This window comes from Gambusia affinis, linkage group LG17, assembly GCF_019740435.1.
Source record: "Gambusia affinis linkage group LG17, SWU_Gaff_1.0, whole genome shotgun sequence".
Taxonomy (NCBI): Eukaryota; Metazoa; Chordata; class Actinopteri; order Cyprinodontiformes; family Poeciliidae; genus Gambusia; species Gambusia affinis.
The window spans coordinates 25,989,073-26,010,063 of NC_057884.1; the positions used below are offsets into that span (position 1 = coordinate 25,989,073).

The 20,991-nt window shown below is 51.1% G+C and overlaps 1 protein-coding gene across 3 annotated transcripts; it reads right to left on the bottom strand.

Moving 5' to 3' along the window:
* Positions 1–134: 134 nt before the first annotated feature.
* apc (APC regulator of WNT signaling pathway) lies at positions 135–20,709 on the bottom strand. 3 transcript variants are annotated; one of them, XM_044096132.1, is made up of 18 exons: positions 20,516–20,709; positions 16,511–16,666; positions 15,857–15,944; positions 15,553–15,781; positions 10,943–11,051; positions 10,736–10,849; positions 10,590–10,652; positions 10,468–10,521; positions 10,283–10,369; positions 10,033–10,210; positions 9,757–9,957; positions 8,859–8,954; positions 8,643–8,782; positions 8,480–8,557; positions 8,291–8,407; positions 7,991–8,205; positions 5,081–7,916; positions 135–2,546 (listed from the first exon to the last, which is right to left on the bottom strand). In XM_044096132.1, the coding sequence occupies exons 2-18, from the start codon at positions 16,643–16,645 to the stop codon at positions 669–671; spliced, it is 6,618 nt and encodes a 2,205-aa protein (XP_043952067.1). In that variant the 5' UTR covers positions 16,646–16,666; positions 20,516–20,709; the 3' UTR covers positions 135–668. The 3 variants fall into 3 exon arrangements, with proteins under 3 accessions (XP_043952067.1, XP_043952069.1, XP_043952068.1); XM_044096134.1 differs by having other exon boundaries at positions 10,468–10,518; positions 20,516–20,703; XM_044096133.1 differs by lacking the exon at positions 20,516–20,709 and adding an exon at positions 17,227–17,261.
* Between the last annotated feature and the right edge of the window lie 282 nt (positions 20,710–20,991).

The window sequence follows — 20,991 nt, forward strand, 5'->3', positions numbered from 1 at the left end:
CTGTAAGACCGGCAGGTGTTCCCAGGTGGCGCTGCAGCTGAGGCTCACCTGGGCGGCGGCCGGGTCACCAGGTGACCCGGCCGCCGCCCGGGTCACCTGGCGGCGGAGACACAGAAAGAAAGGAGACACAGGAAGCAGCTTGTGTTGAACTTTATTGATCACCTGCAGTGAGTCTCTGCTGCAGCTCAATCGGTTAAATTAGCTGCAGTTTACAGCAATAACTTACGCTTTACAGTGTTACTCGTTTCCATGGCGACAGGACAGGAAGCATCAGGTTCTGAACAAAGCCGGTTCTGAACAGAAGTTTAACTGGACCTGATTGGCTCGAAGGTTAGTGGGTTAATCAGACCCGGCCCGAAGGTTCTGGTTCTGGTACCGGACCACAGATCAGGCTGTGTTCAGAACCAAACCTTCCAGACGCTACAGCTACCAGAAACATCAATATCATCACCTTCAGGTCGCCATGGGAACGCTGTTCTGAAGGGGCAGGGCCATGCAGGGCAGGGGGCGGAGCTAAGCGCTACAGATCAGTGGTATAAAAACATAGAAAGGTTCCTCTCAGGCAGGTGGGAGGAGCTAATCAAGCAGCAGCGGGATGGGGGCGGAGCCAAAACATTGAATCACTTCCAGTACAGTTCGGTTCCCAGACATCACTTCCTGTTCCAGACTCACACAGACGTGACAATGTAGGAGCCGCGTTCGCCGCCGCCACCGTCTCCGCCCTTCGGCTCTCTCTTCTTGGTCACGGGGGTCGGGATGAGCGAGGGCCGCGCGGGCGTGGCTGATGTGCCGCCGGCAGGCTGCGAGGGAGCGGAGCTAAGCTCGGGGCTGTTCTTCCTGGGGCTGGGCGTGTAGTTGAAGGGGCTGACGCGCGCCGCCACGGCGCCGCTGCGCGGCTGGTTGCGTTGCTGCTGGCGGTCAGGAGGGGGCGGAGCCTGCTCTTCCAGGCTCTCACAGCTCCGCCGAAGGTTGAGGTTGGAAGAGGACGAAGAGGACGAAGAGGGGATTTTGGAGGGGGCGGGGCTATCAATGACAGGCGGGGCGTTGGCGGCGGTAGGCGAGCGCGCTGAGCAGGCGGACGGCGAGCGCGGGTTGTTAACGGGACAGTCCTCCAGGCGGACCCAGACGTCCTCCGACTTGGCAGCTGTCGACTCGCCTCCGCTCTTCATCTTCCGCCATGTCCCCTTGGCGTCACCACGGCCACCGTCCTCACCCCGCCCCTTCTCGCTGGACTCTGAGGACGCCGACAGCACAGAGGAGGAGCTTCCCGTCCGCTTCCAGGTGCCGACGCGCGGCAGCGAGGTCGAGTGTTTCCCGCCGCTCACTCCGGAGCCGCCGCTGGCCTCACGCTTCCAGGTGCCGGTGCGGCTTATACGTGATGAGGTTACTTCCTGCGGGCGAGACGGGCTCTCAGAGTGCGAGCGATGGGCGGCAGGGGGAAGCGGCGTCTCGGGGCTGGACTGCGGCTCCATGGCAGTGGAGGAGGAAGACTCCTCCAACTTCCTCTTCAGCGTGGGGCTCGGAGCTTCCTTGATGAAGGTTGACTGGCGGACCAACGCCGGCTTCTCTGGCTCCGCCTTCTGCTTCCTGGATTGGGCAGAGCCGGCGAGACGGGAGGCTGACTCGCTACGGGGGAGGCCGCTGCCCTTCGGCGCGCCCTTGGCGGCTCTGGAGGAAGATGATGACGAGGCACTTCCTGGAGAGGCGGTACGCGGCAGCTGGGACAGCTTTCCTGCCTTCTGATTGGCCGGAGCAGAGGGTCGGGAAGGGGTGGAGTCTCGAGAGGACCCGCCCCCTCTGTCAGCAGAGTCGGTGCCACCTGGAGCCTTGGCGGCAGCGGCAGCTCGGGGCTTGCTCCGCCCCCTGGCAGCCGGCTCCGCCCTCGGTTTTCCTGTGATCAGACTGCGGTAGACCTTCTTCCCTCCACGCAGGGCCTTCGCCTCCTCCTCATCCTCCTCCTCTTCCCTCTTGGCCTCTAGGCTGCTGCGTTCGCCAGGCTTCAGGATGCGGGCGCAGCGCTTGACCTGCAACGCTGCCTCGTCGTCCTCAGTGGTCCGGCTGGCCGCCGGCAGGTGGAAAGGCGAGCCGACGGACTTCAGGGACAGGACGGAGTCGGAGTCTGAGGACGGCTGGCGGGACAGGGCCGAGGCGGCGGCGTTCAGGCTGCTAACGATGGAGTTGGCTCCTTCCTGGATGGCCTTCCAGTCGAAGGACTCAGAGTCTGGAGAGGGCGGACTGCGGGGCGCCTCCGAGGGCTCCTCCTCTGCCAGGATGTCCTCATCTGCCTTGGCAAAGGGAACAGGGGCGGCGGGCAGCGTGGTGGCAGGTGGCGTGGCGGTGGGAGATGTGGCGGCGGGTGGTGCGGTGGACTTTTTTTTCTTCTTGGGCATGGCAGAGCTGATGCACTCCTGCAGCAGGTCGTCCTCTGAGTCGATGCTGAGGGAGCTGAGGGACGAGTTCCTGGAAAAACAGACGGGCGTGTCCTCCACGTGAAACGCTTTGGGGGCGTAGCCGCTGGCCGCAGGGGGGCGGGGCTTCGACTCCACCTGCAGAGGACAGAGGGAACCATCAGACATCTTTCAGACTCACGAAGCCCCAGATCCACTGGCTTTCCTGATAAACCCAACCTTTCTGTAAGGCTCTTTGCTCACTTTGCCTCAGTGACTGTCTAATTAGTAGAGTAGCTAATGTTTATGTCGCGTACAGGCAGCTTAGTGCTAGCAGTACAGGACTGAAGCTGCTGCATGTCTCAGATTACGCTCAGATGGAGGCCATTAGGGCAGAACCCTTTAAAAGGGAAACAATAGCGGCTGTAGCTAGCTGCCTCTCGCCAGGTGACTGCCTCTGGGATCTGGGCTGGCATGATGGAGGGATAGTCCTGCCTCTGCTAGTTCAGGTTCTTATGGAGACAGGGGGAGTCCAAACGGAGGCACATGCTAACTCCGACCTCCTCACACTGTTGGATGATGAGGAAGACTCCATGTTCCTGGTTCAACCCTCCAGTTTTCTCTGATGTGTGCTGACAGGCTGCCTTAAAGCTGAACCAGCACCCTCCCAACATCAGCCTTTGGTCTGAAGCTCAGGTTGGTCACCCAGATCTCTGGGAAGGAAATGCAGCCTCCCTGACCTCTAACCCCTGACCCCTGACCCTCCCTCGCTGTACGGGACCAATGGAGGCTTTGGAGGATCGATGTAAGGGAACGCGGCCGTTCCTTCTCAGTGCTCAGTGGACGAGGGCTTGTAGGGAAGGCCTTTCAATTACTAACGTAGCTTTCTCAACGGGGCGACACTGCCCCCTGGAGGCCATTTACAGGATGACAGCAATATTTAGTAAGAGGGGCACTGCAGATCCTTTGGGGCATTAAATGTGGCTGCTGTAAGGCCTATTTACTTTAAGTTGAATGTCCATTACGTTTTTCTTAAACATCAGTAAAAAAGTGATGCACAAAATACAATAATATTCAGGGCAGCTAGCCTACATCTTATTTGATGGTGGCTGTAAAGGAACCGAGTAGCAGGCAGGTGGCGCTAAGGTCCTCACTTAGACCTCACTAAGGTCTCTAGCAGCAGGCTCAGCTGCAAGTGGCATTTTGTGATAAACCTGTGTGGCAGCACCTCCGGTGTGCCGATGCCCTTAGACTGACGTTCCTGTCACTGAAAACTCAGAGCAGCCCGATCATCACTGGCGCACGCCAAGCTTGGAGTTGGCATGTCGGGGTCCACCGATGCCCAACGATGCCAGGGTGAGTTAGAGCCAGACATGGCTTCAGTCAGCGACTGTAGCCTGAAGCCCAGCGGAGACAGGAACAGAATGCTGGGTACTTTGGGTTGCTTAATGTAATCCCTGCTTCTGTACAGGAAGAAACCTGCTGAGTCAATTTGACCCGTCATGCTATAGTGTCAGAAACCAAAAAATCCTCCAAATCTTTTTGTGTCTGATTATTAACTCCTATACTAACCATTCCAATCAATATTTGTGTAATTATGTTTTTTTATTCCTCACAAATAAAGGATCAATGATGACAATTTACTCATTCGGACATAAAAAATGTGATTTACAATTTTTTTATGCCCACTGAAAAACCTAAACACAAAATAACACTAATTATCTTTGAAAGTGATTTTTTGTAAATTTTTTTGCATTACATTTTTAATTTTTTTTCTAAGTGTGATCTTTATAATTGAACTTGAGACACATTTACTGTTCTTAGTTGGAGATGAAGACCACTGAATTTCACCATTTTTTGACATGAATGTCTTGCTTCGAGAAACATGAACATCATTTTTCATCAATTGCTTCATAATCAGAATCATCAGACTCAGAATTGACCTCAATACTGTCTTCAGCTTCAGAAACCTCCTCTTCTATTTCACTGTCATGATCAACAAGAAGTTCCGGAGCTTCCAGGGCTGTCATCTTTTTTTTCCTGCTGCTCATTTCCTGACCTCTGACAGTGACGATATCACATGTACCTTTAGTGTGTAATGTGTTTAGGACTCCCTTGCAGAGAGTATTTATGCCCACCCAACCCGACCCTACTAGTGAGGGTCACAACGTGTGGGGGGAGTTTTTACACGGGAACAGAAAAGAGAAAAGGTTCCCGTCAAAAGTTTTATAAATACCTGCTTTCTCAGTTTCCTTGTGAAGTAAAGAGAATAGTGAGAATGTAGGCTTGTGTGCATGCATGTGTGTGCGCAAAGGCAGCGTGTGCGTGAGTGTGTGTGTGTAGGTGAAATATGTCTCATAGGTGCAAGGAAACAAACAGAATTGGACATTTTTTAAAACTTTTTACCCTTCAACTTGTATGCCGGGTCAAATTGACCCGAACAGTATCTATGTAACAAATAGACATAGAGGGGGCTGCAAGTGTGTAAAATGAATTTTTTTTTTTTTATACATAGAGTGCACATATTAAGACAAATAGAAAAAGTTTCATGCAGAAAAAATACTTCTAACTATTTTTTTTTAATTTTTAAACTTTAAAACGGGTCAAATTGACCCGCAACATAACAGGAGGGTTAATGTAATCCCTGCTTCTGTACAGGAAGAAACCTGCTGACCCCTCCTAACCTGTCCTACCTGTCCAGCAACAGGAAGTGCCTCCTCCTCTTCCTCCTCTTCCTCCTCCTCCTCCTCGTGCTGCGGGGCCTGGGCGAACTCCTTGTTGTTGTTCTCCTGGTCGATGTCGCTCAGCGAGCTCAGTGACGGGTTCCTGGAGAAGCAGACGGGCGTGTCTTCCATGGTGAACTTCTGCTTCTCGTCCGCCACCGTCTGATTGGCCGGCGGTTTGGTGCGGGGGAAGATGGCGACTGTCTGCTGCTTCCGCTTCCTGTTTTCCTCCTCCTTGCTCTTTCGGTCCTCAGCGTCCTTCTCAGTAGCTTCGTCTTCTTCGAAGTCCAGGGAGCTCAGCGAGTCGTTGCGTGAGAAGCAACATGGCGTCCCCTCGATGGGCGTGTAGTGGCGAGGCGAGTCGAAGGCGAATCCCGGCTTGGGCTTGGTGGGTGTCGCTGCGACGACACCATATGGCGCCCGCTGAGGCATGGGCTTCACGGGGGAGGTGGGCTTTTTCTTCACCTGCGGTGGAGATACGGTCGAGGGCGGGGCCTGGCAGCGCTCGCCGCTGTCTGCCGTTCTGATTGGTTTGCGGGGCTTGGCTTTGGGCATGGCGGCGCTGATGCACTCGGCCAGGATGTCATCGCCATTCTCGCCCTCTGGGACCGCCGGCCGGGTCCTGGGGGCGGATGGGGGCGGAGCCGCCTCCTCATTGGGTGGGGAGTCGATGGTGAGGTCGCTGAGCGACGTGGCGGTGGAGAAGTTGAGTGGCGTTCCCTCCACACAGTAAACACGGGGCACTTCCTCCGGCATTGGTGGCACCTCCTTCCTCTGCGGCGGCGGCCGGATCTGCGGTGGGAGGAGCTTGTAGACAGGAAGCTGGCTGGGTTTCCGTGGCGCTGCTGGTGGAGGCTTCTTGGGCTTCTGGGAGGACTTGGGCATGGCCATGTTGATGCACGCCACCAGGATCTCGTTGTCATCGTCAGATTCGTCCAGAATGGGCTTGAGAGGCACCGGCTTCGTCTCCTCGCTGCCCGCCGCCGCCGCCGCCTCCTTCATCTCGGCTGCAATGTAAGGCTCGTCCAGACTGAGCGCGCTCAGACTGGAGGCACGGGAAAAGCCGTGGGGTGTGCTCTCCGTAGCAAAGTGCAGCAACACGTCCCCCTCCTCCTCCTTCTTGACTCCCTGTGTCGGCGCATCGCCCTGGGCGGGCGGCGGCGGCGGCGTCTTGGCGCGACTGGGCGGCATGGTCTGACCCGGGCTGTCAGGCAAGTCGCTGGGGCTCACCACGCCGCTCGGCTCGCTGCTGCACGGCTCGCTGGAGCGCACTGAGCTGGCGATGGACGACGTGGAGAAGCTGTCCAGCGAGCTGACCGACGTGCAGCGGCTGAACATCAGCGGCGTCTCCTGCGCGTACGGCGGCTCTGGGGGGCTCTTGGGAGTCCTGGCGCCCGACGATGAGGTCAGGTGGTGGTGATGGTGATGATGGTGGCCGTGGTGGTGGTGGTGGCCCCTTCGTCCTCTTGTGGACCGCACGGCTGACGTCTGACTCTCGGCCTCCTTCTGCTGCCGTTGCTGCTGCTCCTGAGCGTCTTTCTCGCTGACAGGAAGTGTCGGGTAGTCGTTGCCGCTGCCTTTAGTCTTCCTCACGACATCAGCATCCTCATCTTCCTCAGAGGACAGAGAGGATAGGGAGCTACCCCTAGAGAAGCAGATGGGCGTATCCTCCACACAGTACGTCTGCGTTGACTCCTGGTTGCTCTTGGCCGCAGAGCGCGCGGTGGCTGGCAGGGGGCGGAGCTTGTTGTTGGAGGAGGAAGTGGGAGGAGCTAGCGAGGGGATGGCAGTCTCTTTGCGCGCCGACTCATCTCCATACTTCAGGCTATAGTCGATCGGCTGCTCCGGTACGGCGTCACCGCCATAGGAGGACGTTGCCGAGACGACGACGTATCGCGGCGGCTGCCCTGCCGCCATGCGGCCGCCACTCTGCCCCGCTTCACTGGTGTTGCCACGGCGCAGCCGGGTGTCCTGCTCGCCGTCCTGGCTTGGACTCTGCCGTCCCGAGTTCAGCTGCTCGTCCGAGTACTTCAGGCTGTAGTTGATGGGCGTGTCCAGCTCGGCGCCGTCATCGTCTGCCATGTGGTTGGCGCTGCGTATCTTGTGCGCCAGGTCAGCCGGGTACTTCCTGTAGACGCAGCACTTGTTGGCGGCGCTCTCGTCAGAGGAGTAGAAGACGTCGGAGGACGGTTTGGTCTTGCCGCGGTTGCCGTAGCCATCAGTGCTGGTCACGCTGTTGAGGCTATCGCTGGAGGCGCGCACGCTGGGTGGGAACGCCGGCCGTGCGTATGCCGCCTCTTCGCTTGCTCTCTTCGCTCCCTCGCTGCCTTTCGGGCTGGACAGCACCGGCGTGTTGGTGTAGGAGTGAGTGGTGCTGCTTCCAGCGCCGTTGCAGCTCCGCCCCTTCCTGTTGGCGGCTTTGGGGCTCAGGTTGTCGATGTTATCGAAGGTCTCTGACAGCTGCTGGGCATCCAGCTCTTCAAACAGCGCTTTTTGCTTGCGGGCGTGGAGCGATGGTGCGCCGGCGCCGGGCGACACCACACTGGCGTCCTTGTAGCGTGCGGGGCGGTTGGCCATTAGGTTGCGCAAGGCGGCAGCGCTGCCCATGGCGATCATCTTGTGGCGGGAGTGGATGAGATTGCGCAGCATGCCCACGGCTCCCAGCTCCCAGAGCGTCTCCTGGTCGCGGGCATCTCGCGCCGACAGGTTCCACAGCGTGCCGCAGGCGTTGGACACGATGGTCAGGCTGTGCGACTTCAGATGCTGCAGCAGAGTCGGCAGGCAGCCGTGCTCCCGCAGGATCTGCCTGCAAGACGAGACACAGGGATTCAGCACGCCTCCTGCTAGTGGGCCCCACCCCCTCAGGAGCACCGGGGTTACCTGTGCGCCTCGTTGGTGGCGATGAGGCTGGAGACGTTGCGCAGGATCCCTCCGCCGCTCTCGATGATGGCGAGCGTGTTGGTGTGGCTGCGGTGCGTGAGAGTTCCCACCAGAAAGGCCAGAGCGCCGTCCACCGCGCAGATGTCCGCCTTGTTCTCCGTGCAGTGGGCCGACAGGTTCCAGAGCGCGCTCAGTACAGACTTCAGCGTCGACTCCTGCAGCACCAGGAAGAGTGATGAGAAGCGGCAGACTGAGCATGCTCAGTAGAGCTCTGGGAATAGGTGAGTATTTGTTTGTTACCTTCTGCACTTCAAGAGCACAGCCCATCAGCGCTCGCACGCTGCCGACCTCACGCAACGTCTTCTTGCTGTTGACATCAGCGCGCCATGACAGGTTCCTCAGGACACTGGCTATCACCTGGAACAGCAAGACACTGTCTATCTCTCGGAGCAGAGGGCCCCATCTACCTCCTGGAGCAGCTGAACGTACCTGCTGCAGGTCTTCGCTCTCAGACTTGAGCTGGGCCACCATGGCTCTCATGCAGCCCTTCATGGAGCATAGCGTGGCCTGATAGGAAACGGCAGCACGTCATTGGCTGCTCAGGGACAATAAAGGCGGTTCTATTGTGTTCTATGGGGGAGCCTGCTGTCACCTTATTGGCCACATCTCCGAAGGTGAGGTTGGTGAGCGCCATGCCAGCGTATCGCCTCAAGGTGACGCTGTAGTGGTCGCTGCTCAGACCAAACATCTCACAGTCCACCTGCAGCAGCTCCGCCACCGCTTGGAGGCCCCCTGCATGAACACAGAACTGGGTCAGAACCAGGTCAGAACCGGGTTTGAACCCAGTCAGAACCAGGCTAGAACCTACCCAGCTCATTCATAGCGTGGCGGTGCTCCTCGTCGAAGGACAGCTTCATGAGCACGCAGACAGCGGGACAGATCTGATGCTCCACAGGAGACGGCACTGCAAAGACATCACACACCAGGACATGACTGTGCTATGCTACGCAGTGCTATGCTAGGCAGCGCTATGCTACGCATTGCTATGCTAGGCAGCGCTATGCTACGCATTGCTATGCTAGGCAGCGCTATGCTACGCATTGCTATGCTAGGCAGCGCTATGCTACGCATTGCTATGCTAGGCAGCGCTATGCTACGCATTGCTATGCTAGGCAGCGCTATGCTACGCATTGCTATGCTAGGCAGCGCTATGCTACGCCAGCGCTTCTCAATTCCAGTCCTCAGGCCTCCTGCTCTGCATGTTTTAGATGTACCTCTATTCCAGAGCAGCTGATTCAAATGATTGCATGACCATCAAGTGCAGCAGAAGCCTGTTAATCACCCACATATTCAATCAAGGTGTGTGGCAGAAGGGAAACACCTAAAACATGCAGGGTGGGGGGCCGTGAGGACCGGAATTGAGAAACACTGTGCTACGCTATGATATGCTGCAGGTCTCTATGTCAGCGGTGGCGATCCTGGTCCTGGAGGGCCAGTGTCTTGCAACTCTTAGGTGTCTCTCAGGTTCAACACGCTTCAATCCAACAGCTGAATCTCCTCCTCAGTGCAGTCAGGTTCTCCAGAGTCCTGCTAATGACTTCATTATTCGACTCAGGTGTGCTGAAGTGGAGATGCATCTAAACGTTGCAGGGGACCGGACCTCCAGGCCTGGAGCTGCCCACCCCTGCTCTATGCACATGACCAGGTGGCGCGCCGTGCTGCACTATACTACACAGTGCGGCACCAGGTCATGTCACCGGACTCACTGGGGTTGTCCTCCTGGTCGACGCCCCTCTCGTGGCTCTCCTGCCAGCTCCAGCACGCCTCGCAGTAATGGCGGACCTGCTCCAGCAGGTGCAGCACCCGAATCTCGCGTCGGCCTCGCTTGTCGTCTGGCTGGCTATGGACGATGTTGTGCAGCGCGGCCGACGCCCGCGCTCGTGCCTCCTTGCTTCCACGAGAGTTACCTAGGCGACCGCACAGGCGTGAACACCGACGGCGGAGTCCGCACAGAGTCGGGGGCTGTGGGTTGCGGTGGTTACCTAGCAACAGGGAGTCCTTGTCGTTGCCGTGCAGCAGCTGGATGAGCAGCGGCAGGCAGCCAGACTGGCGCATGGCGATGCAGGAGTCCTGCGAGCTGGACATGGCGAGCAGCGTGCGCGACATGTCGTCCTTGTCGTGAGTCCCCAGCATGGACAGCAGGCTGTACACCATCTCCACCTGCAGGGGGCGACACAGAGCTTAGTCTCGCTCGGATCTTTACCCACCTGTGCCGTGCACGCACACACTCACCTTCGTTCCAAGGTGGCTGGTGATTCGTCGAGGCACTGAGTAGCTGGTCTCATTAGCAGACTCCTGGTCCAATCGGCTGCTGGAGCTCTGGAAGAGGAAACCAGGAAGTAAACATGACAGAGGAACAACCAATTAACCAATCAGGGGTTACTAATGTAGTAGTAACCTCTGAATTGCATTCTCACCTGAGCTCCAGCCAATCCACCACCATCCCCTGCACTCTGAGAGCCCTCCACCTGCTGAGAGGCCATGTTGGTCAGCTAACGGGTGACTGTGACACAGCTGGGCAAGCAACAGGTGAGCTTACCTGCAGTCGGGCGCCCAGCTTCACGATGTCTTTCTCTATCTGCTGAATACGAGACACACGAGCCTGAAAACACACACACAGATGAGATGAGTCTGCACCAACACTGTCAGCTGACCTCCAGCTGACCTCCAGCTGACCTGTCCTACCTGAGCTCTCCTCTCCATCTCCTGACAGGACCCCAACTGCTCCTCCATGGCTGAGCGGATCTGGCGAGCCTCGAACTCCAGCTGACGGCGACTCATGTCTGTCTGCAGCGTGAACTGGTACGGACAGACGCTCATCACTACTACATGTCCCAGCATGCTCTGCACTCATCACTACTACATCTCCCAGGATCCACTGGTTCTGCTTACGTTCTCAGTGAGCGGCAGGCTGTCGATCCTCTTGGTGAGGTTCTGGAGCTGAGCGTAGTACCAGTCCTTCTCCTTCTCCTCCTTCTCCAGCTCAGCCAATAGGAGGGACCTGAGGAGAGTCAGCAGCCAATCACAGGAGAGTCAGAGTACAGAACCCTTGGTACTGATCCAGAACTCTCTGGGGTTCAATACTGACTGGTGCTGGTCTGGCCATAGCTCTGGTTTCTGTGGGTCCGTTTGCTTCTGCTTTGCCTCAGGTTCTGACCAACTCTGTCCATCCAGATTAAATATTCTGTCCTTTTTCAGGCGCCACCATATTTGTTCTGTTTCTACTTGTGTAGGTTTAACCCTCCATCTCAGTTTTCTCTGTCCTGTCCTCGGTCTCACCTGGCTGGACTTCTCCGCCCATTTCTCTGCCTCCTCGTCTTTCCTGCTGTGTGTTTTCCTACTTAACTGCTGGTTACAAAGTTTAGCAGTCGGTTGGAGCCGGTTTGAACGCATTACCTGGTACAGCCAAATACGCACTGCTATTGGTCCTTTGGTTTCTTTTGCCACTATCGTAATGATTGTAAAAGCTGCGCCTCTCAAACAGAAAGCTCTCAACAAGGTGCTACCTGTTATTTTCATTATCTAATATCTAGAAGAATTGGTTTGATTCAGGGTTACAATTCAATTCATCTGATAACAGGAGCCTTCTGTAAAGAGAGTAGTCTGTAGTAGTGTGTAGTAGTCAATAGTAGTCTGTAGTAGTGTGTAGTAGTCAATAGTAGTCGGTAGTAGTGTGTAGTAGTCAATAGTAGTCGGTAGTAGGGGTTGAACGACTACATATTTTTTAAGGTCGACTACATCATGATAATAGTCGAGTCGATGTCGACTAGTCGCGGTGACGTCATAGTGACGTAAGCGCAAAAACCCTTCACAACTACTTGGAGGCTTTATTAGCTTTTTTCACGGCAAATATTAACCCCCCCCCCCCACCACCAACACACACACACACACACACACACACTCCCCTTCTCCTGCTTTTACTAAGTCTATTATGGAGAATTAAAAGAGCAATAAACAGATCATTCTTCGTGAGCAGCGGGGAAAAGTTTGTTGCACAAAGTCGGGTCTGACTTTGTTTTTCTAAACACCGGCTGATGCTGATGATCTCTGGATAGTTACTATAGGAGTCAAATTATCACACTGACTACATGGTGCTTTTGGAACATCACAAGCCAAACTTGTTATGAACGGATCCCGTTTGGTTACAGCTGAATTCAACAAAACCACCTGCTTCTCCTCCGCCCGATGCGCGGCAGGAAGCTCTGCTGACTCAGCAGATTGAACGATTTAAGATATTTTCTAGTCAACGTCAACATGATAAAAGTCGAGTCGATGTCGAGTTGTCTAGTCGTTGTGACGTCATAGCAACGCAAGACGCAAAGCTTTGGAGTAACGTACAGGCTTTATTACCCGTTTTCACGGAAAAATACGGCATTTACACAGAACAGCAACAAGTGAAACAACAAAACATCGGGATAGTTTATGGTAAATAATAAGTTGCTGGGAAACCAACATTCAAAAGGAAACGCACATCTTTAGATGGCATTACCACAGATCTTTATTTAATCAGCAACATAACATCATAATGTATTAGTTAGATCGTCGTGACAAAGACACTCGCGAGCCGCTAAGTGACATCCTTAGCAGGAAGGGGGCGAGTTTTAGACGGCTCGTGTTTTGTAGTTGACTGCAGCTGCAACTCCATCTCCTTTTAAAAACACTGTAAAACCACAAATATGCATCCATCTACATATCATTTAAACTAATGTATTAACTTATTTTTCTTGTGTCTTGTGACGTATAGCCTACTGTGCTGTCAGATCAGCACAGGCTGTCACCACCGGCAATCACATGACTGCGACTAGTCGACATGAAATGTAAAAACTCGCGAGACGTCCTAGAGTCGACTAGTCGACTAATTGGTTCAACCCCTAGTCGGTAGTAGTGTGTAGTAGTCAGTAGTAGTCGGTAGTAGTGTGTAGTAGTCAATAGTAGTCGGTAGTAGTGTGTAGTAGTCAATAGTAGTCTGTAGTAGTGTGTAGTAGTCGGTAGTAGTGTGTAGTAGTCAGTAGTAGTCGGTAGTAGTGTGTAGTAGTCAATAGTAGTCTGTAGTAGTGTGTAGTAGTCAATAGTAGTCTGTAGTAGTGTGTAGTAGTCAATAGTAGTCGGTAGTAGTGTGTAGTAGTCAATAGTAGTCTGTAGTAGTGTGTAGTAGTCGGTAGTAGTGTGTAGTAGTCAATAGTAGTCGGTAGTAGTGTGAAGTTCTCAATAGTAGTCTGTAGTAGTGTGAAGTTCTCAATAGTAGTCTGTAGTAGTGTGAAGTTCTCAATAGTAGTCTGTAGTAGTCAATAGTAGTCTGTAGTAGTGTGAAGTTCTCAATAGTAGTCTGTAGTAGTCAATAGTAGTCTGTAGTAGTGTGTAGTAGTCAATAGTAGTCTGTAGTAGTGTGTAGTAGTCAATAGTAGTCGGTAGTAGTGTGTAGTAGTCAGTAGTAGTCGGTAGTAGTGTGTAGTAGTCAATAGTAGTCGGTAGTAGTGTGTAGTAGTTAATAGTAGTCTGTAGTAGTGTGTAGTAGTCGGTAGTAGTGTGTAGTAGTCAATAGTAGTCTTTAGTAGTGTGTAGTAGTCAATAGTAGTCGGTAGTAGTGTGTAGTAGTCAATAGTAGTCGGTAGTAGTGTGTAGTAGTCAATAGTAGTCGGTAGTAGTGTGTAGTAGTCAATAGTAGTCGGTAGTAGTGTGTAGTAGTCAATAGTAGTCGGTAGTAGTGTGTAGTAGTCAATAGTAGTCGGTAGTAGTGTGAAGTTCTCAATAGTAGTCGGTAGTAGTGTGTAGTAGTCAATAGTAGTCGGTAGTAGTGTGTAGTAGTCAATAGTAGTGTGTAGTAGTGTGAAGTTCTCAATAGTAGTCGGTAGTAGTGTGTAGTAGTCAATAGTAGTGTGTAGTAGTGTGAAGTTCTCAATAGTAGTTGGTAGTAGTGTGTAGTAGTCAATAGTAGTCGGTAGTAGTGTGTAGCAGTCAATAGTAGTGTGTAGTAGTGTGAAGTTCTCAATAGTAGTTGGTAGTAGTGTGTAGTAGTCAATAGTAGTCGGTAGTAGTGTGTAGTAGTCAATAGTAGTGTGTAGTAGTGTGTAGTAGTCAATAGTAGTCGGTAGTAGTGTGTAGTAGTCAATAGTAGTGTGTAGTAGTGTGAAGTTCTCAATAGTAGTTGGTAGTAGTGTGTAGTAGTCAATAGTAGTGGGTAGTAGTGTGAAGTTCTCAATAGTAGTCGGTAGTAGTGTGTAGTAGTCAATAGTAGTCGGTAGTAGTGTGTAGCAGTCAATAGTAGTCTGTAGTAGTGTGTAGTAGTCAATAGTAGTCGGTAGTAGTGTGAAGTTCTCAATAGTAGTCGGTAGGAGTGTGTAGTAGTCAATAGTAGTCTGTAGTAGTCAATAGTAGTCTGTAGTAGTGTGTAGTAGTCAATAGTAGTCGGTAGTAGTGTGTAGTAGTCAATAGTAGTGTGTAGTAGTGTGAAGTTCTCAATAGTAGTTGGTAGTAGTGTGTAGTAGTCAATAGTAGTGTGTAGTAGTGTGAAGTTCTCAATAGTAGTTGGTAGTAGTGTGTAGTAGTCAATAGTAGTGTGTAGTAGTGTGAAGTTCTCAATAGTAGTTGGTAGTAGTGTGTAGTAGTCAATAGTAGTCTGTAGTAGTGTGTAGTAGTCAATAGTAGTCTGTAGTAGTGTGTAGTAGTCAATAGTAGTCTGTAGTAGTGTGAAGTTCTCAATAGTAGTCGGTAGTAGTGTGTAGTAGTCAATAGTAGTCGGTAGTAGTGTGTAGTAGTCAATAGTAGTTGGTAGTAGTGTGTAGTAGTCTGTAGTAGTGTGTAGTAGTCAATAGTAGTCTGTAGTAGTGTGTAGTAGTCAATAGTAGTCTGTAGTAGTGTGAAGTTCTCAATAGTAGTCGGTAGTAGTGTGTAGTAGTCAATAGTAGTCGGTAGTAGTGTGTAGTAGTCAATAGTAGTCGGTAGTAGTGTGAAGTTCTCAATAGTAGTCGGTAGGAGTGTGTAGTAGTCAATAGTAGTCTGTAGTAGTGTGAAGTTCTCAATAGTAGTCGGTAGTAGTGTGTAGTAGTCAATAGTAGTCTGTAGTAGTGTGAAGTTCTCAATAGTAGTCGGTAGTAGTGTGTAGTAGTCAATAGTAGTCTGTAGTAGTGTGAAGTTCTCAATAGTAGTCGGTAGTAGTGTGTAGTAGTCAATAGTAGTCGGTAGTAGTGTATAGTAGTCAATAGTAGTTGGTAGTAGTGTGTAGTAGTCTGTAGTAGTGTGTAGTAGTCAATAGTAGTCGGTAGGAATGTGTAGTAGTCAATAGTAGTGTGTAGTAGTCAATAGTAGTCGGTAGGAGTGTGTAGTAGTCAATAGTAGTCGGTAGGAGTGTGTAGTAGTCAATAGTAGTCGGTAGGAGTGTGTAGTAGTCAATAGTAGTCGGTAGTAGTGTGTAGTAGTCAATAGTAGTCGGTAGTAGTGTGTAGTAGTCAATAGTAGTCGGTAGGAATGTGTAGTAGTGTGTAGTTGTCAATAGTAGTCCGTACTTCTCCTTCTCCAGCTCCTCCAGGCAGCGGTCGTGGCCGTCTCTCCCCGCAGTCGGAGCTCCTCTCCTGGGGAAGGCGGCCGGGTTCGGCCCCTGGGCCCCGGGCCCCCCGGTTCCCCCGGTGGCTCCCGCTATCGTTCCAGACGAAGAGGAGGCAGAGCTGGAGGACGACGAAGGAGGTGGAGGAGCCCTGGTTCTGGTCCTGAAGCCGGCCGGGTCCAAACTCATTTCTGCGGAAAGAACCCGGTGAGGGAGCTGTCCGGACCAGTACGAGGCCTGCGGCGGCCCGACCCAGTTCTCCTCACCTTTCAGTCGCTCTATGAGCTCCAGCTGGGAGCCGGATGCCTCCCCGGACTCTTCTTCTATGGTGCCCTGCAGCTGCTTCAGCACTTCCTGTTGGACACAAAGAGCAGCGCTCCGTGACTGGCTGGGAATCCCAGACAGGAAGTGACAGGAAGTGGGACAGAAGCAGGAGGCGAGGCTAACCACGATCAGCCAGCAGCGCTCAGTAAGGACCATCACACACACACACTGGGACTATAACACACACCGTAACACAGAGCAGCAAACAGGAAACAGGAAGTCAGAGTTCCCATAGACAGGAAGGACAAAACAACAATGAGCCAGACAACAGAACCACAGAGAGAGGAACCGGGTCAGAACCAGGAACAAGACCCAGAGGTACACAGCAAGGAATAGAAAAGACGCAGACAGAGCGCTCACTCTGACTGACTTTCTGGTTCCCTCCAAAGATCCAGACTCAAAGAAACATCCCACTCTAAACAAAAAGCTCTTTCTAACAACGCAGCGCGTGATTGGCCAAAAACAGCTCAGGAGTATCCTGTGGCAAGCAAGAGAGAGAGAGAAAGAGAGAAAAAGAGAGAGAGAGAGAAAGAGAGAGACCGCCCACCTACAGATAGAGAGAGAAAGAGAAAGAGAGAGACCCCCCCCACCCCCACCTTCATGTTGGACGCCTCCGTCTCCAGCTTGGTCAGGTGGTTGGAGTTGTCCTGCAGCTCCTGTCTCAGGTTGGAGTTCTCCATCTTCAGCACCTCAACCTGCCTCAGCAGCTGGTCGTAAGACGCCGCCGCCATGATGGACGCTCCGCCTCAGACCTAAGCCGCACAGGTCAAAGGTCAACTCACAGCTGTTAGACATTGGTTCTACATCTTCATTAGGGAAAATCTTTTATTTTGAAGGATTTGCTAAGTAGAACCGGTTACCACGGTAACCTCTTGTTACCATGGTAACGAGGTAGTTCATGTGTCCTCCGAATGATGCTCTGGAGCGGCTCTGGTTCTGGGTCAGAACCAGAACCTGCAGCAGAACTGGGTTTCTACAGAAAGTTCTGGATGGTTCTGGTTCCTACATACTGACATCAGAACCAGAACCTATCACCGGATCAATACTGATGATGTCACTGCTCTGATCAATAGGAGCTGATTCTCCACCCCCCCAGCAGCCGGCCATTTTCCTCCCTCCATCAACTATCCCCCCAACCCCCTCCCGTCTCCATCAGGGAGCATCAATGAATGAATGAATGAATGAATGAATGAATGAATGAATTAGAGCTGTAGACAGACCCCCTCCTCCTCCTCTCCGGAGAACAATGAACCCCCCCAGCAGATGGAGGGATGGAGGACAGAGGATAAAGAAAGAGAAAATGGCAGCTCACCCCATCGCTGTCGCCTCCATCAGCCTCCGTCTCCGACTGGAGCGGGTCAGCTGATCGGCCGGCAGCCAATCAGGAGCCAGCCTCACAGAAGCAGAGAGGGAGGGGGAGCACAGCAACCCCCTCCTCCCAGCATGCTCTGCTGCAGCACTGCAGGCTGACTGACCGGGGTTACACACACCGGACCAGAACCAGTACCAGCTGAACCAGAACCAGTCCAGAACCAGAAAACCAGAAGCATTCCAGAACCAGAACCAGCTGACATCATGTCCAGTGACCTGTGACCTCTGACCTCCACCCAGAGGTCCCCTGTGGGCTGTCCACCTGAGCATGCTCAGTAGGCCGAGCAGATCGGTTCTGATGAGCGATCCGGTAGATAATACAGATTATTAATTATGTTCTTAAATCTGCTCAGCATTTCCATCAGGAACCCAGTTAATCTCTTCATTCTTCATCAGAAACAATCTTACGTCATTTGAAGAGTTATGTAGGAATTTTCATCTCCAGAAAAGTGATTTCTTTAGATATTTACAGCTGCGCTCTTTTTTGCTCGCACACAAGGACTGGGAACAAGTACTAAACCCAACGCCATTAGAAAACCTTCTAACCCATTACCAGAAAGGGGGAGGAGATAAAAAAGTTATATAGTGTATTTCTGTCAATGAACCTTAACGAAACCACTTGGACCAAACAAAGATGGGAGGCAGAGACGATCAAAATAATCTCTGACGAGGCTGGGAGGGAGTCTGGACTGAGGCTCAGAGGTACAAACTCAAATACGTGGCGGGAATATAAATGGAAAATTATTAGCAGATATTAAATCTGCTCAGCATTTCCATCAGATTCATTCTTCACCAAAAACAATTTGAAGAGTTATTTTTCATCTCCAGAAAAGTGATTTCTTTAGATATTTACAGCTGGTCTTTTTGCTCACACAAGGACTGGGAACAAGTACTAAACCCAGCATTAGAAACCTTTCTAACCCATTACCAGAAAGGGGAGGAGATAAAAAGTTATAAATGTGTTCTGTCAATGAACCTTAACGAAACCACTTGGACCAAACAAAGATGGGAGGCAGAGACGATCAAAATAATCACAATCAGGTGGATGCAGTCTGGAGCCTGAGGCTTATGAGGTTCAAACTCAAGTGAACTGTATGGAATATAAATGATAAACTCATTAAGACTTCAAAAAGACTTTTATCCTGCCCCAGATGGGGCCAGCAGAGGCTCCTAAAGTAAATAAGCTTGTGTTTTCTCAGGCATTTGGTGTTTAGCTCATGCCCCCAAAGTGTTTCCTTATTCTGGGTTGTATGATGATGAGCCTGTAAATGTGATGCTGAGGTCCCAGGAAGATACCAAAGGATAAGATGTTTATTTTATGGAAAACTTCATATTGTCAACATTTGTGTTATGTACCATTGTGTATGGTTGTATTATTGGTCTGTAAAAATAATAAAAGTTTAAGTTCTAAAAAAAACAAAAACAATCAAGCCCTGACTATGGGTTCAAAAAGTAAGTGAACTGTATAAAATGGAAAAGATAACCTACTCATTAAGACTTCAAAAAAAGACTTTTATCCTGCGCTGGGGGCCAGCAGAGGCTCTGTGGACGTAAATAAACCCAAAAAGTTTTTCTCTTGGCATTTGGTGTTTAGCTACCCGCCCAAAGTGTTTCCTTATTCTGGGGTTGTATGATGATGAGCCTGTAAATGTGATGCTGAGGTCGTAAGATATCAAGCTAAGATGTTTATTTTATGGAAAACTTCATATTGTCAACATTTGTGTTATGTACCATTGTGTATGGTTGTATTATTGGTCTGTAAAAATAATAAAAGTTTAAGTTCTAAAAAAAACAAAAACAATCAAGCCCTGACCAGGCCTGTCACCATAACAAAATTTTGCTGAGCGATTAATTGTCTCAAAAATTATTGCGATAAACGATAATATTGTTTGAAGACCTTTTTACACTGATGTGATGGTAATGAAATAATAATGCACTTCCTGAAAACAGATTTACTTTATTTTGGAAAGAACATTAAACACTGGAAGTGGTAAACAAAATAAACTAATCAACCAAAAACCAAAATAAAATGAACTCTCAGTCTCCATTAACAATAAAATCCTCATGAATTAAAACATAAAACCAAATGGAAATAAAAACTACCTTCAACCAAAAGAGGTCAGATTATGAAGTCTGTGTACTATATTGCCTTTCAATAATCATTAAATTTAGATAGATATCCGACTACCTGATGCTTTATGTCAACTTCGGTAAGTGAGGAAGGGAGGGTCAGTGGAGAGCAGCCAGTGTCATCACCAGAAAGAAAAAAATATATAATCATAAAGTAATTTAAATTGTTATATTCATCCGTGGTTTGTACTAAAAATATTTATTTCATTTTTCATGCAATTGATTTGTTTATTTGTTCAAAATCGCTGAATTTTCTTATTTTCCCATTCAAATGCTTGGAAGCGATGCGGTGAGGCAGCAGCAAGCTCTGCCTCACCTTGGATTGCGCAATCCCTGGCTCTGCGCTGGCTGCTAAGCGGAGAGAGCATGTTGCTGTACGGCGTCAATAAAATGGTTTAAACAAATTTAATATGTGAACTTATTTCCAATAATTTAGCTTATGTATATAATGTACAGTGCTTTTTGTCACCAACTGTGTTTGTGTAACGTGTTTCGTGTAATGAGCGATTATAAACGGCAGAGAACAGGTTCGAGGTGAGGCAGGCAGTTCTCTTGCCTCATGGCAGGGGGCGCTCAAGATCCCAGACGTTCGTCTTGTTCACTCCTCAACTGCCGAGTAAGTGACAGCGAGCTAGGCTAAACGATTCGGGAAGCAAGTCAAGTGCAGCGATAGATTATAATAGAGATAGTGATTTTTGTTTTGTTTTGTGAAATGTGTTTTGTGAGCTACAGTTTGTATGTGTAAGGATGCAGAAGTGAAACATAACCTGTAAACTGCTGTCAATCTATGCATCTATTTGCAAATCTGATTCTGATGACGTCAGTGCCTCACCAGCTATGAACCTCACCGCACGTCACTGGTAGTACTACAGCAGTACTACTGTGTAGCTTTAGCTTCTGCTAACACCGCATCGACTCATTCCAGGATTTTCCCGGAACCAGCGCTCAAAAATCCGCCTCCTCTACTTGCAGGAAACTCCGGATCCTGTCAGCAGGTCCTGGTGGACCACGACATGTCCCGGACCATCCTCACTTCGGTCCAAACGCCGGTCCGGAACCAAAACAAGAGGCCAGCTAGCAGCTAGGCTAACAGCTCTTACCTTCTCGGTGATCGGGGCTTCAGGCGGCGGACAGACTCAACCAGCCGGGGAACGGGCCGTCAGAGCCGGTTCGGGAAGTTCATGAATCCGGTTCGGACGGGGTAAACGGGGTTCAGCAAAGTCCCGAAAAATTCTACCGAACCCGCCTGTTTCAGGAGCCGCAGCGGCTGCTGTGCTCCGCCATCTTGTTTCTGTGTGTGAGGGGACGGGGGGAGTTACTATAGCTGTGAGGACCGGCTGCGTCCTGCCGGTCCGCACAGCTACCGTATGACTTGTGTGTGTGTGTGTGCGTGTGTGTGTGTGCGTGCGTGTGTGCGTGCGTGTTCGCGCGCGCGCGCGTGTGTGACAGTGTGTTGCTGACCCTTTGAAGACCGCTGATCTGTGATAAAATGGACCTGGTTCCGACCGGTAGCAGAACCGAACCAGCGTTGCTGTGTGGTGGGATTAATATTCTGAGCATCTACATGAGCAGATTA